The following is a 27,860-nucleotide window of genomic DNA, read 5'->3' as shown; positions in this document are numbered from 1 at the left end:
CATGCTATTTTAAAATTAAAAAAAGTCAAACTAGACCTGTAACTAGTCAATACATAATGACACGGGGTGGCATGGTTTCTCAGAGCTGACAAGTAAGTGTTATTTTTGAATGTGATTACAGTGAGGAGCAAGGTCACAGCCACCCACTGGAAACTTCTATTTACAGTGTTCAGATATCATTTCTGGTTGAGCTGTTCTTTGATTAACAATGGCCTTGGGTTTGCAGCTACTTCCTCTCAAAAGGCAGATGTGTTGAGACCTGTGTGAAGTCCTGTGCCATCACAACTGAAATATAAAGAAGTTGAAACCCCACCCTACACATACATCATTGTAGAAACATTCGACATACTCCACAGACCAAGAAGCTTAGTCTCTTAGCTATGTCCAAAGAGGAAAGCATGGGATACCCTTAATGCCACTTCACAAATGAGTAACAAAGGTAAAGAGTTATTATAACTGAAACATGAGAAAATATGTAATAGCTTAATCAAATACTCATTTTGAAGACCAACTCAGTGTGGCACTGAAAGCTGTTACCAAACCAGAAGGAGCCAGGATAAGCCCCTTGGATCCATGGGTATCATTAAAACAACAATAAGCAGCCTACAGAAAGTCAGGAAATTTGGAATTTAATTTGAAGCCTGCTATTATCTAGCTATACAAAACATCTTCTCACCTTTGATGGGTACAATTTCTTTGAAATATAGTTTTTCTTTCTGAAACCAGTATAGATACATTTTTATGTGATCATTAAAATAAGTTTGTGATAAATAATGATGTGAGCATGAATATATCATAATTATCTAGCAAAATAGTTTGTTTTTCCTCTTCATCTTATATATATAAAAGCCATTTGAGCTGGAATTCTTATTGAGACAATTATATATAAGTTTGAAAGGGGGACTGTTTGGTTGTCTCTCACAGTTGTAAGCCACAGGTATCATTTAGTCACACAATGCACCTCCTTTGTCCTTGTTTCTGACAGTGTTCCCAGTTACAGGGTCATCTGTCCTCATCCACCAGTAACGAGCTACCAGCGGCAAGATATCTGCTAGACAAGTTCCATGTTGCCTTTATAAGTGAGGCACTAAAATATGAAGTCTGTATGATTCATAGCCTAGTTCCCAGCTACAGAGCTAATGTTTTAATGTTGCTTTCATCCAGGATCCAAGGGGAATAATTCTTCGTCATCACAAATACCTGATAGCAAATAGTTTACCCATCCCTGAGGCATGTGAGCCATCCTTGAAGTCTTTGCCAAGTTCCTGAGACGTCAACAGGTTTTATAACTTCCACTAAAGGCAGGCATTCCATTTGGGTCAACAGCATCTCCAGCAGCAAGTAATTTGTATACTTACTGAGTGTCAGTTTAACCACAAATCAACAAACTGAATAAGACAGTCTCATTAGGAACAGATACATGAATATAATTTATGTAATCACTGTATATGAATATATACGTATGTGTTGAAGCTGATACTTGTATTTGGAAGTCTATTAACCATCTAACCATTGTTTAAACCACTTTTTCCATATTATTGGATCTCTTCGTCGGAGGAACTTTTCCCCCCAATTCACTGTGAATTTCATATAGTCTAATAAAAAAAATCTATACTGAATGTGCCTGAAAGATGGCTCAGTGGGTAAATAAATTTGCTAACAGGCCCAACAAACCGAGTTCAATCCCAGAGACTCATGTGGGAGAAGGAGAAGACCTAATTCCTGCAAGTTGACATCTAACTACATTTGTTCTTTGGCATGCTATTGTACACACACACTCACACCCACCCACCCACACACACACATGAATGCTCACAAATAAATGAATAATGTTATCAAATTAAAAATATACTTGAATTGTATATTAATTTCTACCTGCTTTTGTCTCATATGGTAAACCAGAAAACTTAGAGGTCAGAGCTCCGTGCAAGGAGGTTTGCCTAATATGTCCAAGGCTCTGGGTTGGATCATCAGTGCTGAATAAAATAAACCACACACAATAAAAATAGTAACAAGGTAAAGTAAACATTTTCCCAACCACACAATTCCAGAATGGGTGTTGGTGAGTTAAACATGAAGGTAGACTTTTGGGTTTGTGGGGCTAGGGAGATGTTCTCAGTGGGTAGAGCACTTGCTACTGCTCTTGGAGAGGATACAGGTTTGGTTCCCAGCACACCCTGGTCAGGTAGTTCTAGTCCAGGACATCGGATGACCTCTCCTGGCTTCCCCGGGCTCTATACTCACATTGCACACACACACACACACACACACACACACACACACACACACATACACACATGCACACACATGGGCACATACACACCTGCACACACACAGTGAAAATAAGTCTTTTTTACTTTTTAAATGTAAGCACATCTGTGTCTCATCCCTCTGTGTGCTAGCCATTCCTTGGTAGGATCAACCCTCTATACGGTGTGATCAGTTGTCTCTCATGAAGTGTTTATAGGACACATTGAACACTGTATCACACATGGACCCACTTTCTGCTGTTCTTACTGCTCCACTGGGCACAGCCTTACCAGTCCATGCAGGCCACCAATCCATGTGGGTATCTGTTGAAATAAGGGCGGCAGGGCTGCGTCCCCAACACCCCGGCCGCTTGGCTAGCTCATGCCCGAAATAACAACACACAAACTATATTCATTTAAGAACTTCTTGGCCCATGAACTCTAGCCCTTACAGGCTAATTCTCGCACCTGGACTAGCCCATTTCTAATGATGCGTGTAAGCACCCCAAGGTGCGCTTACCGGGAAGATTCTAGCCTCCGTCCATGGTGTCTCTGCTCCAGAGAGCAGAGCTGTTGGGTCTCTCCGGGAGCAGAACAGAGTCTGACCTCACTTCCTCTTCCGCCCAGAATTCTATTCTGTTTACTCCTCCCACCAATACTTTAACCTATGAGGCAAGCAGTGTGTTTATTACTTAACCAATGAAATCAACAGATTGATATATGACACTCCCACATCACTTCCCTTTTTTCTGTTTAAAAAAAATGGAAGGCTTTAACTTTAACATAGCAAAATTACATATAACAAAACAGTTATCAAGTAAAAAGTACAATAATCTATATCATAACTAAGGAAAACTATAACTATAGCTAACTATTCTTAACTCCATCAAACAGTCCAGAAAGATACAATATTACCTAAGCAAATAAGAAATAAGGAAACTCAAACTCTAGAAATGACAGAGACATCTCGCTGCCTGGACAGTCACCCAAAGTTCCTCTGTACCGTTGGGGCATCCATCTTTGGCCTACAGGCCCATAGTTTCCAGCAGACATTTCCACAAAGCAGGAAATTTCAAAGGCAGTCACTATCTGCTTGTCCTGAAGAATGTCTTGCAGACTCTTTCATGAATCAGGAACCCCAAAAGGTCATCTCACCTTTAGGCAAGTTCAGCAGTCCTCTCTCTGCGGGTTCTCTGAGTCCAGTTTATGCAATAGTCCAGGCAATAGCAGTTTCTTGCCCAAATGGCTATCAAACTCCATAAGGATCCTCTTCGATGCCCATCTTCCTCTTGAAGTAGATTGGTGCTGCCAGGAGCAGAGTGTCTCATTGTCATGAAAAGTCCTAAGTTATTAAAACATTAAATGTCCTATTCTGTAATCTTTGAAAGATATGAAGAATGCCGATCTAACTGAAATATATATCTATATATCTAGAAAATCTACCTAACATGACTACAAACTTGACTATTATTAATGATTATCCATTAACAACCTATATACATTACATTTTTAAATGAACTACACAATCACAATACCTTAATAAAGATCAGAAATACATATACATATAACAAAACTGACCTTAAATCTCTATCAATAAAGCAAAATCTATACTAATGCAAATTATTCATATCTTTATCATATCCCCCTTTAAATGTAAAAGAATATTTATAAGCAATATTTGGGAACATGGGCGCAGTTTTTTCTCTCCAAACTGCTTCCTGCTGAATGGGGGCATCGTTAATTAGGTCTTCCATGGTATAACCTGTGTGCTAGTTTCATCTCAGTTGGCAGTTGAGCGAAGCAATTTTCTGAAGGAGTTCACAGCAACCGTTCAGGAGGGCGTGGTCCATCATACCATATCAGAATAGAAGAAATGAACAGGATCTCATCCTCTGTGAAAACAAAATAGGAAACTCCTTTCAAAAGCATCATGTCCTTAGATCCAAATTTCAAAGTCAAGGCATCAAAATCTCTACGTTGGATTAGTTCAGCAGCATTTATAAACAAATATCTTTTAGCATCTGTTGCTCCTTCCTCAGCATTCAAACAATTCAAAGAGAGCATAATAGTATACAGTATCAAGATTGTGTATTTTCCATCTTTGTACGCTTTATTTTAACCCCTATTTCGTTTATTTTTACTTTTATTTTATATTCTCTGTATCTCTTTGACCTGGAATAACTCTGTAGACCAGGCTCTCCTTGAACTCTCAGAGATCCGTTTGTCTCTGCCTTCTAGGCACTGGGATTAAAGGCCTGTGCTACCACACCTTGAAGTCACAGAGGTCAATCTTCATCTGCCTCCCAAGTGTAGGGATTAAAGGCGTGTACTACCACACACAACTTCTCTTTTTCTTACTTTTTTTTTTAAGAACTTTTAACTTTTAGCTTGCATATATTTTTAACACACTGTAAACCATTTAGAAATTTTCTTTGTCTTTGAATCTCTCTTTACTGTATATCTCTCTTTTTCTGACCACATGAGTCTTTAAATTACTGAGCAATATGAGTAGGATTAAAGCCGTGGCTTTGCCAGGTAGATCCAGTCCATTCCTTAGCTTTCCAGCCTTATGGCTGAAGTACCGGTTGTAGCCATGTTTACTGCCACAACTCTATGGTGTTTCAAGGTCCCTGCCAGCCAGCAAGCTACAACAGACAACACTCAAGTCCTCTCTCTGTAGCCAGCTCTCCTGCCTCAAACAGTCAGAGTTTGTCCTGGCAGGACGGCCCAGAAAGCTAGCATTTTTAAAAGGTGCAGCTTCTTTCCTGCTACGGCTGAAAAGCATGCGTTCAGCTTTTCATCAACAACGTTTAAGTGTTTCGTGGCAGGACCTCTTAATGAGCTGCAGGGTTTTGCAGCTGAAGCTGATTCAGGAAGCCTCTCTTAGATGAGAGCGCTTGCTTGCCTCTAGCAAGTAGAGCAGACCCAAGAAATTTCTGCTACCAAGAAAACATGCTTCACTCCATTCTTTCCCAAGCTTTCTCAGGTTTTTTGTGGATTCAGTTATCCTCATGTTGGGCAGCCATCTGTTGAAATAAGGGCGGCGGGGCTGCGTCCCCAACACCCCAGCCGCTTGGCTAGCTCATGCCCGAAATAACAACACACAAACTATATTCATTTAAGAACTGCTTAGCCCATGAACTCTAGCCTCTTCTAGGCTAACTCTCGCACCTGAACTAGCCCATTTCTAATGATGCGTGTAAGCACCCCAAGGTGCACTTACCGGGAAGATTCTAGCCTCTGTCCATCCTGGTGTCTCTGCTCCAGAGAGCAGAGCTGTTGGGTCTCTCCGGGAGCAGAGCAGAGTCTGACCTCACTTCCTCTTCCGCCCAGAATTCTATTCTGTTTACTCCTCCCACCAATGCTTTAACCTATGAGGCCAAGCAGTGTGTTTATTACTTAACCAATGAAATCAACAGATTGATATATGACACTCCCACATCAGGTATCAGAGTACACATTTTGATTTCCATATTACCATTGCATAGAATTAAAGATTATCTTAACTATTATGTGTTTCAGGACCCGAGTCTCCAGATGGCCCACAGGTACCATGCAATTTAGGCAAAACTGACTCTTTTTGGTTTTAATGCTTTAGATGGGCCTCAAAATACTGGCAAACTTATTGGCCGTGTGGCAAAACACCTAAGTTTTTCCTTGGAGAGCTTTCATCTGATTTCCCCTGGGAAAATGGATTCAGGGACTGTAAGCAGCGATCCTCATTGACATTTAGTACCCAGTGGCAGAGCATACAACAGGTAGCCCTGGGAATGAACTTGGATCCACCCACTTATAAGTCCCGTGTTCTTCAGCTAGAATTTTTATAAGTGACACTCAGTTTTCTTTTTTTTGTAATTCTTTATTGCTTTTATTGAGCTATATATTTTTCTCTGTTCCCCTCCCATCCACCTCCTTCCCCTTCTGCCCTCTTCCATGCTCCCAATTTACTCAGGAGATCTTGTTTTTTTCGACTTTTTATGTAGATTAGATCCATGTATGTCTCTCTTAGAAGCCTCTCTGTTCTTTAGGTTCTCTGGGACTGTGAATTATAGGCTGGTTTTTCTTTGCTTTATGTCTAAAAGTCACTTATGTGTGAGTACATATGATATTTGTCTTTCTGGGTCTGAGTTACTTCACTCAATATGATGTTTTCTAGATCCATCAATTTCCCTTCAAATTTCAAGATACCATTTTTTTTCTGCGTAATACTCCATTGTGTAAATGTATCACATTTTCTTTGTACATTATTCAGTCAAGGGGAATTTAGGTTGTTTCCAGGTTTTCATTAAGACACTTTTGAAATAAACTCTTACGGTTTTATAATTTCAGAAAAACAAGATAAATGGGAACAGTGGAACTTTACTCAGATTTACTGGCTAATTTGGTGATCCTCAATAAAATAGTGACTTCTAAATCCATCTCTGTGACATCAGTTGGAGTACATCAGTTCTAAAGAAGTGACACACTGAAGACTCGTGTCCTTGAAAACATAAGCATCGGCAGCTAGCTTAAACAAGGCAGCTATCTGATAACTAATACTGGAGCCTCATTAGAAACACAGTATTTTTCAAATAAAAACATGAGATCATAGGCAATGTAAGGACAAATTTGCATGCCCACCTCGATAGAGGCATATTTAAGATACATTATTTCAATGTTTGATTTGGAAAATTATCTAAAACAGTCATAAATATTTACAGTATGACTCTTGGTAGGGAGGTAAACAGAGAACACATTTTCATTTCCATAATATCATTGCATAGAATCAGAAGGGAGAAGACTCTTAAATAGGAGGGAATTGCTGGGTATGTTTATAATTTCTGCATTGGGAAGTCATAGGGAGGGGGATAAAAGCTGAGGACCACTGGACAACCCATGCACTTAGTACCTCTTCCTTTCTGTGATGACCACATGAGGATTGTTCTTGACCATCATGGACCTAAAAGCAATAACGAATGATGAAAAAATAACAACCAAATGAAGAAAATGTTGTCCCGTAGGGATGCTTTCTCTGAATCCTCGTGCTGTGCTCCTGATGCACATAGAGCTCCTCCTCCCTTGGTCTTCAATTCACTTTTTCTCTTTCCATTAACAGCACCATCTCTGTACCCACTCTGATACTTCCCCTTCTCCTCTCTGCCTTCTGCCTTTTCACATCTTCTGATGACAGACCTGGTGTCCCGACCTTCACCACCCACTACCATATGCTACTGTTTTCATCTCGGCTGTTTACGACTAGGTTTCACAAAGGTTGGTCTGGCCTTGCTTTAGAGTCACTGCAGCCACGTCAGTTTGGTTCTTACTAATCTCTGTGGTCACCTTATCCAGCTGCATTTGCCCTTGTCTATGCTCCTCTGTCTTGTTCCCTTAGCTTCTGTTGGAAATGTTGGGAATTCCTTCCTAGGAATTCTTGCCATCTCTGGCTTTTGTGATTCCCTGCCTTCTTTTTTCTCACAGGTTGTGTGACTTTTCTCCCTCAGAATTGTGAGCTTAGGCCTCTGTACTTCAACCCTTCCCAAGTGATCTTTCTTGGGTAACAGATTTCATTTATTCCCAACACTGCCAGATTAGTACGATAAATCATATTAGCTACCTCTTTAGAGTTGACCCTTTGTTTTCTACATCTCTACAAATTCAAAAGATTATCTCATATTGTAATATACACATCGATATGTTTTTGTGTATTCAACTTATTGCAATTACTTTGGTTACTTATATATCTGTTTTGCAAAGTCTATTACTGAAGTTTATAATGTGTCAAGTTTGCGAACTGAATTCAAGCTTTGAAATACATTATCACATTTATGTTTTTCCACGGTGCTGTGAAGTACACAGAACATAAGTGACTTTAATTTTTATCTTAAAGAAAAATTTATTTGTAGAGATCTAGTTGAATTTCCTTGCTAGCAGCACCAGACTGATATGGTATCGGTGCCATCTGCCACCCTCCTGCTATTTACCATTCTGGAACGTAGATCGGCTACTTCACAACTGCTCGTGAAAATAAGTTTGCCATCGCCCAGTGGTTCTCAACCTGTGGGTCGTCACCTATCAGATACCCTGAATATCAGATATTTACATTACAATTTGTAACCATAGCAGCATTACAGTTATGAAGTAGCAATGAGATAATTTTATGGTTGGGGATTGCCACAACATGAGAAACTGTATTAAAGCACCGCAGCATTGGGAAACTTGAGAACCACCGCTGTAATGTATCAAGTAGATTTCGAGGGTAAGTTTGCTTATCTGCCCCTTAAAAACTACTCTTCAAAGTAGGAAATGCCAGAGAAAAGGGATCTAATCAGGCGAAGGAAGTCAGGTAAAGAGGCAGTCGGTAAGTTCTCAAAACTATCAAGGGGCCACTTACCCTCTCCCAGCCAAAACAGTGTCTGTTATAAACAAAGGACAGTCACCGCAGACAAGAGAGCTACTACCATTATATTGCAAATGCTCTTAGTAAGAAACAGCAAGCAGAACAGAAATCACAGTTAAAATCCTTAAGTTAACAAAGAATTAGACAGCCAGACACACCCTAACAGGGCCTGTTCATGAAGAACTTACAGGTGGGTGCTTCTTGCACTCTTGTTTGAAACTGTTTTCTTAAGTGGTGTTGAACATAACTATTTAGCTAATTGGTGCTATTATTTATATTAAACAAATAATTTAATTAAAGAACTCTTCTCCACGGGCTGCAGAAGACAAACTGGGGAACATATTTAAGTTAAGGCTGTCTTCACACTTAAGCCAATTTACATTCAATTAAACTCAGAAGGTAATCATAGAGCACAGGCTAACCACTGCGCGGGGCTGGCGGAGGCGGGGAGCGTCAGAGGCACAGACAGAGCTCCTGAGTCTGCTGTAGGAAATCCTCCTTGCTCAGTTGTTGCCATCACTTTAAAGCCAGTGAGGAAATCAAGAACACTGTAAAGGCAGCAGCACAAACACGACTCAAGGAAACACTTCAGAAACTTTGAAAAGTCACACGCCGGAAATAGGTGATTCACCCCCAAATCAGTTACTCATTCCAACTCCATATCTGTACTTCTAAGTAATACAGCACAATCCTGTAAACTTTTATTTAAAACAGCCACTGTGGAGAGAATTCTATTAAGAAAAAGTCAGTAGACACCTTGGAGGAAAAGTGTTAATCCTTAAAATGCTGTGACTTCTGGTGAAGAAAAATTTGAACTTTACCAACTCCTAAAATTTTTCTCATTATCTTTCTTCCACTAAATGAAGGAAACTGAGTATATTTTAATATTGAAAATCTTTTAAGTATTATAAATATCTATTCTGTGGAAGACAACCAGGGCTGGACCCGTGGTATATGAGGTGGTGAAACACTTCCTGTGTGGGTCCTGGCTTCAATACCCAGAACTCCCTTTAACAGGAGTACATTCCTCTTTTCTCCCATATGCATTTCTGCAAAGAATAACACTCGGGGTAACATGCCCTAGAGTACATCCACACCCTTTCTTCATTGTAGTTGGGGTATGTTGATTTTTAGCAAGCGTAGATTATGTTTCTGTGGAAGAAAGTCTTTAAGTTGCTTTATAATCAGACCAGAAACATTAAGGAGAAAAAATAAATTTTAAAATCAGAAAATATTTACACAGCTTTAGTTATACTCAGAAGGATTCATACAGCATAAGAAAGGAACACAGTTTCAAATATAATTTTAAAGAATTCATCAAAACATTAGTGCAGAAATACAAACATTAGCCATACTTGCTTAGAAATAATTCATGTTACAGCAAGATCTCTCCTTTTATTGTAAAATAATCATACTTTAGGCTTCCTGCAACATGAAACTGGTTCTTTGGCAAGACACATTGTCCTCCTACAATGAAGATCTAGTAACATGCTTTTATGGGCCACCATGAATAACTTCACCATTTAGCTAAATATACCAGTCTTTTAGCTTAAAAGATTATTGAATTAGGAAGGCTATACAGTAAGAATCCTGTCATATCTTATTTTGTCCAAACTGCATACCGTGATGTATCTCAGACTGAGGGACTGGAGGTAACCGTAGACAGTTTTTCTTTCCTTACCTGAGGAGCCTCTTTGGCTGTCAGTTTAAAATTTGAGAGTTCTTTTTCCCCATTGACTGAACGCACATTATTGGTGTGCACTCAAATCTTTGGGGTCAGTAATGTATCCCTGATCTGTCATTGGAGATTTGTATGAAAACTGTCCTAAAATCTTCATAGTTCAGCTCAAAATGCAGGAAGATGTCTCATTCATCTGAACAACTCTTATGTCAAGAGACAATAACATACTGGTTTAACTGCTGCTGAACATCAACTGACATTTTTTTTCCAGGATGCTATCATGATCATCTCTTAAGCTCTTTCAAGCTGCTGGTCAAATGTCAATCTCCCAGGGTTCCACTGTGATCACACTATATAAATTTATAAGCTTACTCACTGGGCTGGTTCCTTTCACCAGTGTGGTCTGTTATTGCAGAGTATAGCTTATAGTTAAGTTTTGTTGCCTGTTAATTTATGTTTCCATTGATACAGAAAAATTTAAAAACCTGTGAGTAGACATATTTTTGACGGTCTCATTCAGTGATCTACAACAGTTTGTGGTACACAGAAGGGCTCTACCAAAATTCCTTCTTAAGTAAGTTGATTACCACTATATTCAGTGTCTCTACGTTGCGCAGGACAGTATATAGTTAATATGTATACTTGGTTGGTTCAGAAGTTGGCTGGATAGCTATGTATTCTGACTCAAGAGCATCCTTACCAACTCAGTTGAGCATTAACAGTTGCACAAAGCAGTGGTCTCTACAAAAGTGTTGATAAAGCAGTTCCTGTTACAAGGGATAGCGTTGTATGGAGGGTTGAATAAAGTGTCCAATAACACTAAAGTTCTATCCTTGCTAGCCATGTTTTGTAGGCCTTTTATTTTAAAATCAAAACTTCTCTTGAGCACTCTAGGCATCATATAATCTTCTGCTCTTCAGAAACAACCTTCTTCAGAATTCAGTTGCCTGTTCCACAGTTGGTGGAACTATTTGAGAAGGATTAGGAGGAGGTGTGGCCTTGTCAGAGGAGGTGTGTCACTAGGGTCCCGCTTGAGGTTTAAGAAGTCCAGCCATCCCCAGTTAGTCTTTCTCTGCCTCATTGCTGTATCAACATGTAGGCTCTCAGCTACTGCTCCAGTGCCATGCTTTCTGCCGTCATGATCATGGACTCTACCCCCGGGAACCATGAGCCCCAGTTAAATGTTTTATTTCAGAAGCTGCCTTGTTCGTAGTGTTTTTGTCACAGCAATAAAAAAAGAACCTAAGATGTAGATGATAAATAAAATGATTAGTTTTCTGTAATCACAATAGATTCCACAATGGGTTCACAGTTGCCGATAGGCTATATCACAAGACAGATGTAACCTAGTCTGAAGGTCAAAGGGGGGCTTTAATGCAGTTAATATGTAAAGCTCCAAGGCAGCAAGGGGGGAGATTTATGCAGAGATGAGCCTTGAGTAGGAAGCAGGATGCTGCTTTTGAGCAACTGAAATGGTCATTGAGACTGAAAAGCAGAAGTGGATGAGACAAAGTGTTGAGTACTTTGAGTTGACATCACATACAGATGCCCTTTTGAGGACAATGTAGGTCTGGTTGACCATTCATACTTGAATTCTGGGCAATATAAGCTAATTCTGATGGACATTAAGGAGAGTCTTCAAGTGGGGAATTTAAGAAAGGCACACATTCTCCAATGATGGCAACAAATGTGTAGGATTCAAGTATATGTAGATGCCCAGAGGCAGAGCGTAGTGTGCGCCATCTTTTCAAAACAGGAAAAGTTATAATTCTTTGAACTTGTTAGCTTTATTACTAAAGAAAATGAGAATTTTTAGGTCAACAAAATTAGAAGCATTCATGCACTTACTGTAGTTGCTTGCACATGTGAGGACTGGAATGCAAGCTCACTGGTTAGACTGTTCCTCACACTGCATTGTGATTGTCTGAAGAAACAGACTATGCTTGATTTGGCCTTACATTCCTATTACCAAGCACAGAGTTTGGCATCCAGTCTTGTTTCTATGCAAAGGGATAGAGAGAGGCTGTATGCCCGTGTCCACATCTGTCTGCTGTGACTCTGGAATTGCACCACCTCTTTTCTTCCCACTAAGCCTGTAAAGTTTATTGTATAAATGCTTTGAATTTATACAATAAATTGTATAATGCTTGAATTATAAAATGGTTATTACTTTACAAGGCTAGATTTTATATTTAAGTGCTAAGGTAAAAATTCTTTTTCATTTCAGCAACCCTTGGTAACGTTAGTAACCTTTTTATTTTTCAAAGAATAATCTTCTAGTTAGTTCATGTAAGTACCTCAGTATTAAAAAAATGCTGTAAGGAATTATGTAATTTTTTTCTGCAAAAACTACTTCCTGGCATTCTTACTGCCAATTCTAAATCCCCTAGGGGGAAGAGAGTTTAGTTTGTTTCCAAGTACAGAATGGTTCCACTGTAGGAATCTATAATATACTCACTCATTTTATTATGCCTTTGATCTATTTTCCCATTTAGGGATGAGAGAGGCAACCACATACAAGGACTGTAACATTAAAACAGAAAGCAATCTTGCTGGGCAGTGGTGGTGCACACCTTTGTTTAATCCCAGCACTCAGGAAGCAGGTAGATCTCTGTGAGTTGGAGGCCAGCGTGTTCTACAGAGTGAGTTCCAGGACAGGCACCAAAGCTACACAGAGTAACCAACCCTCTCTTATGCAGTTCAGAAGTTCCTAACCAAACCAGAGGATCAGTAGGAGTCCATGGTAATCACCTTACTAGTCTGTCCTTTTCTCAATATTTTCTTCTCTAGATTTTTTTAGGTACTTTTAAAAGTTTATTTTTTCTTCTCTCATATATTTCATCCCAACCACTGTTTCCCTGCCCTTTCTTCTCCACCTCCTTCCCCCACCCCCACTTTTTCTTTCCCTCAGATCCACGTCTTTGCTTTCCTAAAAAAGAAAAAAAAAAAAACAGCAGGTCACCCAAACGTAGCTTGACAAGTTACAAGAAGACTAGGCTCAAACCTCATATCACAACCAGACAAGTCAACCCAGTAGTCAGAGAAAGGTCCTAAAAGAGGCAAAAGAGTCAGAAGTGGCCTCCTCCATCTCCCACTTTTAGGAGTCCCAAATGAACACCAAGCTACACAACCATAACATAATGCAGAGGACCTAGGTTAGACCTGTACAGGCTCCCTGATTGATGCTTCAGTCTCGTGAGTCCCTAAGAGGCCTGGTGAGTTGAGTCTGTGGACTGTGTTCTCTGGGTGTTCTTGACCCTCTGACTCCTAGATTCTCCCTCCCCTTCTTCCACAGGTTTCTCTAGTTGTGCCTAGTGTTTGATTGGGGGTCTTTGTATCTGCTCCTGTCAGTTGCTGGATGAAGCCTCTTTGATGACGATTATGCTGGGCCCTGGTCTGCGGTGTAGCAGAATAACACTAGAAATCATTTCATTGACTTTTTTAAAGTTTTTTTTTCTTCTTTTGGCCAGCAGTGTTTGGTTCTGTCCTAGGTCTCTGAGCTATCTAGTCTCTGCTTCCTGGCCACTCAGGTAGTGTCAGGCATGGGACTGTCTGCGGTGTGGATCTCAAGTTGGACCAGTCATTGATTGGTCACTCCCAGAATTCTGTGCCAGCTTTACCCCAGCACATCTTGGACACAGGACAAATTGTAGGTGGAAGGCTATTTAGACCAACTCAGAAGCAAAGCGAAAACTCGGCACCCATTGACATAGGCTGAAAGCCTAGACAATAACTGTGTAAGGGAAGAAGATAAAGTCATGTGTTTAACTGCCTAAGGATGAATGCATGCAGGTAAGAGTTAATCCCAGGGACTTAAAGGCAGAGCTGGTTGCTCTAGCTGAATGTGAAGTGGCTTCTGACTCACCCTTCCTGGGTGGCAACAGAGCCATATACCTCACCTGGGTGGCAGAGTACTGTGAGCTGACCAGACATGTTTTCCCAGGTGTTAATACTAACCGGCCAGCCTCCCAGGATCTGGATATCTCCACATTTGACCCTATTTCCCGAGAATATCTGATTAAGGTTATTCTGTATTTGGCAGTTTCATGGTACTTAGGATTTAGTTGGCAGGGTACTCACCTGTGCCCTTTTGATAGGATGTGTGGTTTTTAATGTGTTTCCAGTCCATAGTTTCCAGTTATGAACTTCTGATAGTCTGAGTCACGGCTGCCCTTTCCTCTACTAGGCATGTGAATCCTTGTCTTCTACCCAGCAGCAGCACAGGATGTGCCTAGTACTCAGCACCTAGTACTCAGCACCTATGAGCACCTAGCACTCAGCACCTAGTACTCAGCACCTATGAGCACCTAGCACTCAGCAGCTATGCTCACGTTCACCTGTGATATTTGGACAAACTAGTCATAGCCACTGAAAAGGATTTGTAGAACTAGATTAAAAATATTAATTATCAACAATTTTGTGGAATATCAATGAAAGATAGAATTGAGTAGTTTTTGATATTAGTTTCATGAAATTGAAACATACGCTATTCTAGGTTACAGATCAAATCTTTAGTATCAACTCTTAGCTTTGAATCCTCTGGACTGGTGTGTTGGAGAAAAGGACTTGTATGAAAGTGATTTATTTGGGATATAATTCTGGAAAACAGGAGAGAGCAAGGCTGAAATGAGAAGGCCTTATTGCATGAAGATACAACAAGAAAGTACAGGATGTCTTCCCAGAGCTGTCCAGCCGGGGAAACAGAGCGTGAGCAGCACTCCACTGGCATCTGCTTGAAGTTCTTGTCTGTTGGGTCTGTTGGCGCCCATCTTCTGCTGGCTGCAAGCTGCTTTAGGAGCGTCTGCCCCACCTGCATTTTGTTTTTAAGGCAAGGAAAGATTTGAGGGGTTGCCATGAATAAGTGCATGGATTATCTTGCTTCAATAACAGAATTATAGTGCCTGTGCCTTGGTCTGGAATGTACTCAGTTCTTAACAGTATCAGTGCGGAACAGCTCTCACCTCAAGAGGACAAAAGAAAAGGAAGAAAGAAGGAAAAAAGATACTTCATTCTTGAGTCAAATATGAGTGATTGCTTCTCAGAAACATGGTTTATTCAGATTGCCCCAAATGCCACATTTTATTTTGGAAACAGTTTCACAAAGCTTCTGTAGTTACACAGAGGGAGGGAGCCACAAATAAAGGCATTTTTAATGGAGTGCAGCACAGTAGGAAATCTCTGCTCTAGGTTTCAGTGCTGTTGGGTGGTGCTCGGAGCCTTTTCATTGGTGGAAACTAGATCTGTAAGATCAGGTTTCACAGGGTAGTGCGGGGTGTTAGAGCAGGCAGAGAACAGCGCATCTGCACAGAGAATAGCTAGTAATAGGATCAAAGAAATGTCTATATTTTTTTATTCTGGATCTGCAACATCCTGACTCTACAATCCGGAGTTCTGCTCAGCCAATCAACTTTGCAGAATCTTTAAAATGGGTGTGGCTTTTTTTTTTCTTCTGAGAACTTTCTGTTCAAACGAGCTTTAAAGATAGGGCATCAAACAAGCGGAGTGACAAGCTACCTCAACAACACTGAGGACACTGAATGTGTTAGGTAAAGAAAAAAGGGGGAGACACATCCCTCTAACTGGAGGTAAATCAGAGGCTTTTGGGCTTTTTTTGGAACTATTTATTTTAGCCACGATAACAATTTGGGGAGGAATGAAAAATGTGAGCTACAATAAATAATCTTTAAGAAATGAAAATAAAAATATTGATATTAAAACATTCATCGTTTTTGACCTCAAAAGTATTTAGGAAATTCTAAACAATGAATAGAAAAACTAGGGGAAAAAAAGGTTTAGGGATAGTGGCCAAGGGCTGGAAAAGCAGAACACAGCACTCAGCATTTTGCTTTCAATTGAGTATTCATAGAGTTATATTTGGAGGAATGCGAAGTGTGTTTGGTCAACCACTTTGTGCTCGGATTCATGTGTGTGGAAGTAAATTCGGTCCATCTGTTCTTAAATTATTTTCTCAAACCACTAGCACTGTACTTAGTAGGAACTGACTTCCAAGGAGTCTCATGACACCCTTGACCTTCCGCCAAACTCGCTTCAAAGATCTGAAGCAGGGCTAGTATATGCTGAACCACGAAGTAAACAGGAAAATAAGCTAAAATGTTGATTAATATGCTACAGTATCATTCCTGTGACCATTAAGCACAAAAAGAGGGAAAATGTTAAGAGCAAATGTCTCGATAGGGCCAATATAAATGGTCTGTGTAGACTGCAGATGCCACATAAATGCTTTGTGCATGCACCACATAGTCAAAAAGAGAGTGGCTGACCCAAGACAACTTCAGGGGTACTCTGGGAAATGCTAGGTCATCAGTGAAGTTTCCAGTATTCCTCGTGGCTACTCTGTTGTCCCTTTATGGACCAATCTTTTGCAGTTTCTTCCTGTATTGTGTGGTTACCAGGCAGGATTTCCATCAAACCCTGTTTTTCTGTCTAGAAAGATAGAAATCTTTTTATAGCCTCATTGACCTGGCTACTCCCAGATCTGTGTCTTCAACTGGGCTTTCACTACTAAGCACAGCTATTTCTAGCTTTCCTCCACTTTTATATAATCAGCAGTCACCTCAAAACCAACAATTTCATGAACACTCAAAATCTGAGCCAGCCGCTAGTTTTGATCTTTTAAGTATGATCTTTAAGCCCTTGTCTTTTTTTTTTGCTGGTCCCTACAGCCCCACCATCCACTCAGTGTGCAAAGCTTAGCCGCTCTTTCTCCTAAATGCTTCTCCAGCCTGATTCAGTGATCATCATCCATGGCCTGAACGCTGCCTTCCCATCCCAACTGGATGACTTCTCCAGCTCAGTGTCCACTCAGGAGAAATCTGATGATGGTTTTCTCTTGCATCCTTCTTTCCTTCCCTCCTTCATCCCTTCCTACTTCCTCTCTCTGTCTCTGTCTCTGTTTCTCTATTTGAAAGAACACTGAAAAAAAAAACTACTCTTTTTTCTCAGATTACTAGTATAATAATATTAACCATGGTCCTGTGTCATACTTTAGTTTTTTATTTGTTTGTGTGTGCGTGTTTATTTTTTTTTCTAGGCAGGGTTTCTCCATGTAACCCTGGCTGTCCTGGAACTCACTCTGTAGGACAGGCTGGCCTTGAACTCAGAGATCCACCTGCTTCTGCCTCCAGAGAGCTGGAATTAGAGGTGTGGGCTACCACTTCTCTGCTTATACATTAGTTCTTTAAAATCTCTCATCCTAAACAGCTGAGACTTTGAACACTCTGCCCTGCATCTTCCCCATAAAGCTAGAATATCAGGTGTTGAAGATACTGTAGAGAAAATAGATTCATCGGTCAAAGAAAACATTGAGTTCAACAAATTCTTAACACAAAGCATCCAGGAAATCACTGACACCATGAAAAGACCAAACCTAAGAATAACAGGGATAGAAGAAGGAGAACTCCAACTCAAAGGCACAGAAAATATACTCTACAAAAACATAGACGAAAACTTTTTCAACCTAAAGAAGGATATTCCTATGAAGGTACAAGAAATTTACAGAACATCAAATAGACTTGACCAAAAAAAAAAAAAAAGTCCCCTCGCCATATAATTAGAATGCAAAACATACAAAATAAAAAAAGACTATTAAGAGCTGCAAAGGAAACGGTCAAGTGACATATAAAGGCAGACCTATCAGAATTACACCTGACTTCTCAATCGAAACCATGAAATCCAGAAGGTTCTGGACAGATATGCTGCAGTTACTAAGAGACCATGGATGCAAGCCTAGACTACTATACCCAGCAAAGCTTTCAATCAACATTCATGGAGAAAACAATATATTCCATGACAAAACCAGATTTAAACGACAGATTTAAACCCATCCACAAATCCAGCCCTACAGAAAGTACTAGAAGGGAAACTCCAACCCAAGGAAGCTAACTGCACCCAAAAGACAGGCAACAGCCTCACACCAGCAGAACCCCAAAGAATATCCTAGATGCCACTCAACTAAAAAAATGGATTAAAAAATGTGATACATTTACACAATGGAGTACTACTCAGTAGTAAAAAAAAATGACATCTTGAAATTTGCATACAAATGGATAGAACTATTAAAAAAAAACAGCCTGAGTGAGGTAACCCAGATCCAGAAAGATGAACATGGCATATACTCACTCATAAGTGGATACTAACTGTGAACACACACACACACAAAAACATATATAGATCCCCATGGAAAGTCAAAATAGAAAAGATCTCCTGACAAAATTGGGAGCATGGGGGTGGGCGGAGAAGGGAGGACAGAAGGGGAAGAGGAGGGGAGAGGGGAAAGTGTGGAGGAGAACTTGAGGGAATGGGATAGTCGAGTTGGGGGATGGTCAGAGAGGGATAGCAAGGAAAGAGATTTTGATTGAGGGAGTCATTATGGGGCTAGCAAGAAACCTGACACTAGAGAAATTCCCAGGAATCTACGGCATGACCCCAGTTAAGACCCTAAGCAGTAGTGGAGAGGGTGCTTGAACTAGCCTTCCCCTGTAATCAGATTGGTGACTACCTTAATTGTCATCATAGAACCTTCATCCAGAAACTGATAGAAGCAAACATAGAGATCCACAGCTAAGCACTGGGCTGAGCCCACAAAGTTCCATCGAAGAGAGGGAGGAGAGATAATATGGGCAAAAGAGTCAAGACCATGATGGGGACACCCACTGAAACAGCTGACCTGAGCTAATGGGAGCTCACTGACTCTGGACTGACAGCGGGGAACCTGCATAGGAACAAACTAGGCCCTCTGAGTGTGGGTGCCAGTTGTGAGACTCAGACAGTCTGTGGGGCCACTGACAGTGGGACCAGGATTTATTTTTACTTCTTGGCCTTTTGGCAGTCCATTGTCTTTGCATAGATACTTTACTCAGCCTAGATATAGGGGGGAGGACCTTGGTCCTGTGTCAAAGTGATGTGCTAGAGTTGGTTGACCCCATTTGGAAACCTTACCAGCTCTGAGGAGTGGATGGGGTGGGGGGGGGAGGTGGAGAGTATAGAAGGTTGGGAACTGGGATTGGTATGTGAAATAAGAAAAGACTGTATTTTTTTTAAAAAAAATTTATAAAAACTAAAGAAAAAATAATTTGCTATTTTAGGTTAAATGCAGATAAAATGGTAATGATTCAAAATGTCTAAAACCAAAGTTACTCAAATTACAACTATTTAGCGGAAAGCACAGCAAAAATGGCACAAAACACATTATTGGAAGATGTTGAATACTTATTAATAGCTACCTCATTGATTTTTCTACATTTCCTAGGACATCAGAGATTTATCTTTAAGTTGACCTATAAAACTAATGTACAAATCTTTATTGTATCATCAATTCCCTGTGTGATTCTTTCCCAAATAGTTTTTTCTCTCTTTATAGAACCATATCTTGTTGCTGCTTAAACTATTCAAATGAAATTACTTTCCTTGAAGAAATGTAAGAAACTCAAACTTGCCAAAAACAGCAACAATCACAAAACAAAACAAAGAAAGAAACAAACCAACCAAACCCCACATTGTCAGCAATTGGAAATGAAGCCTGTTGCGATGGAGGATACAGCAGCTTTGAGGTCCTTAAGTAACAAGAGTGTGTGCAAGGACAGCTAATACCTAGCGAGAGAAGCGAAACTCCTGAAAGTCAGGAAGACTCATGAAAGACATGCTCTGGGGGCTTCAGGGGCTCTGCCTCTTCTGCCTCTTCTGCACCTTTCCTTGCTTTGGAAAGCAGCCACAGAAACTGGGAACTGTGAGCAGTAATAAATGTGCAGTCGTAGGACAGAAGTGGTTGAGCGTGCTACATCATCCATCTTGGGGTTTCTTTGCCGTTTTCTTCTCTGTTGGCAGAGACAATCTGTGCAATGTACCCAGGTCTTATTGGATAGCCCCTAAAATGAGATATTTTACAGAGGGCCCCGGAGAAAAATCAATTTGGTGATGAGATTATTTTCAATTAAGAAATTGGAAAGCTGGAAAAGATGCTGAAAAGAAAATACAGTTCTGTGACTCTTGGTCAAGTAGGCCTGAGTTCATTTCTCCACATCTCCCTTCCCAGTGAACATAAACTCATTGCTCTGGTGGTTTCAATTTGGACGTAGTTGTGACAAAAAAGAAAAAAAATCTGACCGCATAGAGAAGAACACAGAAGAGGCCACTTCCTAGTGGCTCAATTTGATGTCCCAAATCACAGGCCTCCAGCACAATGTGGCCGGCTTCCGGTCAAAGGGCTAATAACCAAGGCTGGAGTAGGGAAGTGGGAGAACTGGGGAGGCCAGCACGAGAGCCTTCACCTTAAAGCGTAGCCCCACTCCGCCCAGCCCTGCTGTGAAGTGTGCAGCACTCAGTTTAGTCCTTTACCACAAGTAAGAAGAAATACAGGGCAGATTTTCCCAGCGTGATAAGCACACGTATGCTAAACCAGGACACCAAGGCCACAAGGAGATGATGAATCTCAAGGTGTCAGGTGTGCTCAGCAATGCAGCACTGCCTGCCCCTCCTTTGCACGTGGTTAACTCCTAATGAGTGCAGGAGGCTCATGGTGTTGGACATGTAGGTCTGTGGGGTTCCTGCCTTTCGTGGGATCCTGTGTGTATTGTTTAGTTGTACAGGTCAATTGTTCGCCTAAGCGCTAGACGTATCCCTAAGATCCTTTAGAAGGACGTCTCACCTTCAAATATAAGAAAGGAAATATAGAATCGTGTAAAAGGCAACAATTTGGATTCCACGATTGCTTTTAGCGACCCGATGGTAAATTCCTTTAGAGACGGCCAAACATAGCACCGGTCTCCTTCAGGGCACCAAAAGAAAATAAAAGACCCCGAATTACTTTTCTGAACTGCTACTCTTGTATAAAATGAAAATAATTTTTGATCATGCTGGCAAAGATCAAAAAGATAAGTGTTTTTACTTGAAGTTCTCCAATTTTGTCGGAACTGACTTTTCCCGTTGCAGTTCCAAAATGCTCACGTGACCCTGTTTATCTAAATGCATCAGATGTCTGCATCTTTTGAGTTTCAGCTGAGAAACTGAATCTCCATCAGAGCCTTCTATTTATAAGCTATTGCTGTTCTGCAAGCGATGCCCTGAATAAATCATTCGTTTCTTCGGCTTTAGTTGGTTCATGAAGCTAATTCTATGAAAGAGTATATCAAATATGACTTTACTTGTAGCTTTTTTTTTTTAACACTTTGGAGGCCTGCCACCCAGCTCCTGAATAAATACACGGAGACCTATTCTTATTTATGAATGTCCAGCATTAGCTTGGCTTGTTTCTAGCCAGCTTTTCTAATTTAAATTATCTCATTTATCTTTAACTACATTTTGCCTCTGGGCTTTTTACCTTTATTGTATATATCTTTCTTTCCTTCTTACTCAATAACTGGCTGTGGCTGGGTGGCTGGCCCCTAGAGTCTTCTTCTCCTTTTCTTGCTCCTCACTCTCTTAACTAAATTTCTCCCCCTATTTATTCTCTCTGCCTGCCAGTCCTGCCTATTTCTCTCTCCTGCCTAGCTATTGGTCATTCATCTCTTTATTAGACCAATCAGGTATTATAGACAGGCAAAGTAACACAGTTTTTCAGAGTTAAAGAAATGGAACATGAAAGAATGCAATGTATCTTTAAATCATCAAATAAATATTCTACAACATAAGGAAATGTAACACATCTTAAACTAGTATTCCATATTTACTATCTTAAAATTTTCATATATATGAGAATTCATATGAGTTTTTCATATGCATTTATATACATACATGTACACACACATTCCCCACATACTGCATTTATATACATACATGTACACACACACATACCCCACATACACTTTGATGTTGATTTCTTCCCAATCTGCAGAAACTCACAGAGCAGAAGAAAGTGACTGATAAACTGCCAATATAGACAAAAGAGTCTTTCAAATTTCCTGCTTCATGGAAAAGTCTGCTAGATACTATGGGCCTATAGGCTGAAGATGGATGCCCCAACATTACAGCAGAACTTTGGGTGTCCCTCTAGGCAATGAAATGTCTCTGTCAATTCTAGAGTTTTGGAAGCTGCTTTCAATGCACTTCCTGTTTACTTAGGTAGTATCATATCCTTCTGGAGTTGCTGATGAATTTGAAGGATAGATAGTTATAATTATAGTTTTTCCTTAGTTATGATAAGAAATAAAATAGATATAAAACTTTGAGCTCATAAAGATAGGATGGATGATAGAGTATTTTCCTTAATTTGCCAAATAGTAAATGGACTAAATAATGTAACAATAATTCTTGCTTGATAACTGTTTTGTATATGTAATTTTACCATGTTAAAGTTAAAAACCTCACTTTTATGTAGACAGAAAGGAGGAGATGATGTGGGATGTGCTTCTGTATGTGTTGCTCTTATTGGTTAATGAATAAAGCTGCTCTGGCCTGTGATAAGGCAGAATATAGCCAGGCTAGAAGAGATATCTAGAGAGAGTAGGTAGAGTCAAAAAATGCCATGTAGCTGCTGAAGGAGATAGTCGCCAGAACCTTACTGGTAGGTCATAGCCTTGTGGTGATACACAGATTAATAGAAATGAGTTCATTCAAGATATAAGAGTTAGCTAGAAATATACCCAAGTCTTTGGTCAAACAGTGTTGTAATTACTATAGTTTCTGTGTGATTGTTCAGATCTGGGCAGCTGGGAAATGACCACGCAGTCTCTGTTTACAGGAATTTATGAGACCTGACGTGAGTGCTAGGATATGGGCTCCCATTCTCATAACAGAGCATCATGTGCTCTGAGAAGCCCTCGTTCTCAAACATTGTAGTTGTTAATTATGAATACTCAGCCAGAAAACTCCTCGTCAATTAACAAATTGATTTTTTTTTCAGTTGTACCCAAAAGTGGCTTTATTTTTCTGGTTACTGAAAAAGTTCGATAGTATTTGAATACAAGGATCTCATCTCATATTTTATTGGGGCTCCAGCATTCCTGAAAACTGACTGCTGAAGTTGGCCATGGGGATTACAGTTTGTAGCCTGGGAGAGAACATGTGGTCACTATAAATGACATTTTGATGCTGTCGAGAGCTGGTGAGGCTTGAATGTGCTTTTATGGGCATCCCTCACTGGTGACAACTTCTATGGTACAAATTATTAAGAACATTGTGTTTACATTTGTTCTCCTTGTAAATGTGCCTTATGAGCATGCACTGTGGGTTTATATAGGGTGTTAGGAGGCAGAAAAGATTATTGTTCCCAAACCAATAACAACCCAGTAAGGAAAACAAATTATCAGTGGATTTCAGGAAACTGTGACATGTTTTTGGACATATCTGCCTCTGTCTGAGTCACTTTTATTTGAAGCTTACTTAAATTTCATTCTTTATTTTTGGGATGGGGATAAAGGACTGAGTTTTCTCCATCTTTGCTTCTGTAACAAAATGAATTTTTGTCAATATAACACAATGAAAGCAATAATGATTTTTCTTCAACTAATTATACAATGAATATAGTTCTTATTGGAAAGACACTCTTTTAGTATATCTTGTGAGAGAGTAAAACTGTACAAAGTGAATGATTAGAGTTCATTCAGATCTTAAAATATTAGGTTAGAAACTAGCTTAAATATTAAAGGGCTCTAGTGAATAAACCCACTGTTGGTTGGTGTGGTGATTTAGCATTATAACTGATCACTGTGCTGGCTTTGCTACTTGTGGTATTTAGTGAAAATGTGATAGCAAAAATTTGCACACTGATACCCCCAGGATTTCTAGTATTTTATTTTACAAAGATTCTGTAAATGTGCATAGAAAATAGATACTCATGCCTAGGAAGAAACCTGTTTGCTACCAATGATTAGCTCTGAGTAACTGCATGGTACATTCTGCTATATCTGTGCCTATATTGAATATGTAGGGTGCTTTTTGGTAGGATGGCCATTTTTACTATATAAATCCTACCAATTCATGAACATGGGATATTTTTCCATCTTCTGATATTTTATTCAGTTTTTCTTCAATATTTTAAAATTTTTAATCATGCAAGTCTTTCACTTGCTTCCTTAGAGTTACCCCAAGATATTTTACATATTTAAAGTCATTGTAAAAGGTGTTGTTTCCTGATTTCTTCCTCAGCCCATTTGTCATTTGTATACAGGAAGGCTACTGATTTCTGTGAGTTGATTTTGTATTCAGCTACTTAAGTTACTAATATTCAGAAATAAATTCATCATTAAGTTTTGGACCATTGAATTAGTCTTTTGATTTGGGGACTAACTTAAGAAATAGGAAAGGCTCATCAGATCAAAAAGCCAAGAGACAGAAACCAAACAAAATGAGGAGAAAAGAAAAATTCTCAGCCCCCAAAGGGCTTTTGTGAAGTGGTGTAGGCCCATATCCCCACGGGCTCTAACAAAGTGGTAGACATGAGACCTCTTCTTCAAACCTCATACCTCATACCTTCCAAACTTATGATGGCACTGAGCACCATCATAAGAAAGATTTGGCAGCCACTGGCTCTGTACATAGGTTCATGGAAGGGAGGCTGCTACCCTCTTAGGAGTCACAAAAATTACCCTAACAGTGAAGCAGGGCTTGCCAGTGACAAACTCTAAAACCCTTGAGCAGCGATAACAAAAGTTATTGGCAAAGGCAGGAAATGTAATTAATACAGAAGGATGCTTATGCCTTGACACTGGGGGACCGATGACATCACTCATGGCTGAGCTGTTTTCCTGGTGTTCCTTTCAGGATGCTGAAGGCAGGCAATCCTGGTTGTCAAGTACAGGGCCTTCCCATGTGTTTCCTTAAGCTTTTCATTCCTTTCAGAAGGAAACAGCCCAGTTGTCCTCCCTGTCCTTCTCAACTCTATCTCATAGCTGTTATAAAGCATATGCCAACTGTTTAAAATTTTTCTATTTATGCCTTTAAAATTGTTAGCATTATAAGGAGGATCACTAGATTTCTGAGTTATATCAACTTCTCTTTCAGAAATCGATGAGAAGAGGGTGACCAACACTCAAGAAGTAAGTTTTCCTATATTTTGTATCAATGTGTTAAAACATAACTGTGATATCACTGTGCTTTTGTTTTATTTTTCTTTTCTCCTTATTCTGAGAATCAGAAGTAGGCTCTCACACACAGGCATATTCTCCACAGAGCTACATGCCCAGCCCAGGATATTATTTGGAACAGAGTTTGTGGGTGCCAATCCACATTAATGTTAACTGTGTGGTTGATAATACACCAATAACATAAGCAGTTGACATAAAGATACAGAAAATATTCAGGTTGCTTTTCTGAAAGAACAGGTTTCCATCCTCTGTGGAAACACAGGAAGAACCTCTTTTCCAAAACAACATATCCTTAGACCCAGATTCTGAAATCAAGATACCTTTAGTGTATATATGTTGGTTTAGTTTAGCAGTCTGTACAATGAAATGTCTCTCTGTAGTTAGTTCCTTCACAGTCAAGAAATTCAAAGAAAACACAATAATATACATAATACAGACTCTCTTTGTATTTTACATCTTTACGTTGCTTGTTTTCCTTTTTTTCTTTAATCTATTACTGTTGTACACTCTCTCTTTAAAGACTTTGTTTTATTTTTTTAAAAACGATTTAGTTCTTTTTATAACTCTCTATATTCTTTTTTTCTTCTCTCTCCATAGCCTACATATATTTATCCAACACTGTGACCCACTTAAAGGTCTTTTTCATTTGAATCTGTTTTTATTGTGTATCTGTAATTCTTTTCTGACCAGGACTGCTTCTTAAAATGCTAAGCCGGTGTGGCTAGGGCCAACACACCCTGCCTACTTGCTCCGCCGGGTCCAAATGGTGGAGATATGTTCGCTGCGCCTGAGAGTCATGTATATTGTCCCATTTTTAGGCACATAGTGGGTCTATGTTGCCATTAAGCAATTTGTAGCACTCTGCCAAACCCCATTTAAATGCTCTGCATTGGACCTCCCGGCAGAGTTAGAGCCATTTGTGCTGGTGAACCAGGAAGCCACTGCTTTTTGTTTGTTTGTTTGTTTGTTTGCTTGTTTGTTTTGTTGCCACTGAATTAGGAAAACCTCCATTAAAGTAGTTACAGCATGTCCCCAGCAAGCAGAACCCATCCGGAAAAAAAATGTGGTTAAACTTTGTATTTTAGTGTCTAGAATTTCTTTCCAAGCCCTCTCAGGTTTTATGTGGATTTAACTAACACATGTTAGAGTGCCAAATTGAATAATTTGCTGAGACAGTAAAGGCAAAAATACTTTGAAAACTGAGCACTTATGTAAAGTAGGCATCACTGTGCTTTGTCGTTACCTTACTGAAAGACCACAACACCTCCATAGAATTAACTTTCTATGCATCTTAGAATGTGTATATGGAAAAAGATACAAGGAATCCCAGTGGTTGTAGCTGCTCATCAAGATCAGTCTGATATGACGGAAGCAAGAACGGTCCCCCAGAATCATCAATCGCCCATCCAGTCAACACTCATGCAGACTGGTACCAGAGAACCCTCTTACAGAATATGCTGGGCTGGGACATGACTTGGTGGAGAGTGTGCCCATGTAAGACCCAGGGTTTGATCCTCAGTATAAGGAGAAAAGCAACCTCTTGGGCAGCTTGTTCATTTGCTAAGGATTTGGCCAGTGTTTGTTTCAGTTTCCTTACCTTCACTTTTTGATAGATGTATTTTGAATCAGTGACCAGTAACACCAGGATGAGATTTTGAGGACAATTTAATTTGCATAAATGTGCCTCAATTCAAGTTAAAACTTTACAAAATCATTTCTGCTTTCTTTCAAACTCTACACCTTGCATTTTTCTTATATACATGGAAACCATAAAACCAGACCTCAAATATATCTTATAACTGTTTATATTTATGGTTTTCCCAACAAAGATCACTGCAGACACTAGAAATCATTAATTAGAAACCTTTCCTTCATCCCATTAAAATATAAGTTAATATCATGTTTAAAAATATTTTCAAGTCTCATGTCCCTTCAGTGTCACTGGATGGTAGTGCCTGGCCTTGACCTTCTGATGCTCCTTATCCCTCCTCGCTGGGACTAGAATTACCAACATACACAGCTATGTTTTGTGACGTGATTAGCTAAGTCATACTACAATTCTATCCTTTCAATAAATATCATTGTAAAAATATAAATAAATACTACATTGCATTATTATAGTGTATCAATAAATATACATATTTTAAAAAGCTATTAGGACACAATCTGATTGGTGAATGAACTATATAAATAATAATAATAAATAATATCTTTAATATAGATGATTCCTTGTGATTAAAGGATGCTGGTTTTGACCATGAGGCATATTCATGTTTCTATCATTTTTAAAATGTAAAACCTCTTAGTAACCTTATCCTGATCTGGGGTATTTAGGTAACAGTTCAATGTAGCGGTTTTGGTAAGAAAGGACTTACCTCTTGGACAAACAGAAGGTATCGCCTTGACATTTTCATTCTGAGTGAAAGCAAGGCTTAGACTGAAAGTGGAAATTTAAGAAGGTTTGGAATTTCTTTTATGAATAAAGAACTCAAATTTTCCATTTGGAACTCTCATTA

General features: G+C 39.6%; 1 protein-coding gene across 2 annotated transcripts in view; it reads left to right on the top strand.

Moving 5' to 3' along the window:
• Positions 1-27,860, top strand: part of Ppp1r1c (protein phosphatase 1 regulatory inhibitor subunit 1C) — a 90,287-nt gene that overhangs the window by 19,049 nt on the left and 43,378 nt on the right. For both annotated transcript variants that reach the window (XM_050120248.1, XM_050120237.1), the window contains exon 3: positions 25,262-25,296. In XM_050120248.1, coding sequence (XP_049976205.1) covers positions 25,262-25,296 — 35 coding nt within the window. The remainder of the gene's footprint in view (positions 1-25,261; positions 25,297-27,860) is intronic.

The sequence above is a fragment of the Alexandromys fortis genome, unplaced genomic scaffold (genome assembly GCF_014885135.2).
Source record: "Alexandromys fortis isolate MF-2015 unplaced genomic scaffold, M_Fortis_MF-2015_v1.1 scaffold_8_1_9099942, whole genome shotgun sequence".
Classification (NCBI taxonomy): Eukaryota; Metazoa; Chordata; class Mammalia; order Rodentia; family Cricetidae; genus Alexandromys; species Alexandromys fortis.
The sequence above is the reverse complement of the archived record's forward strand: the minus strand, read 5'-3'. Positions and strand labels throughout refer to the sequence as shown.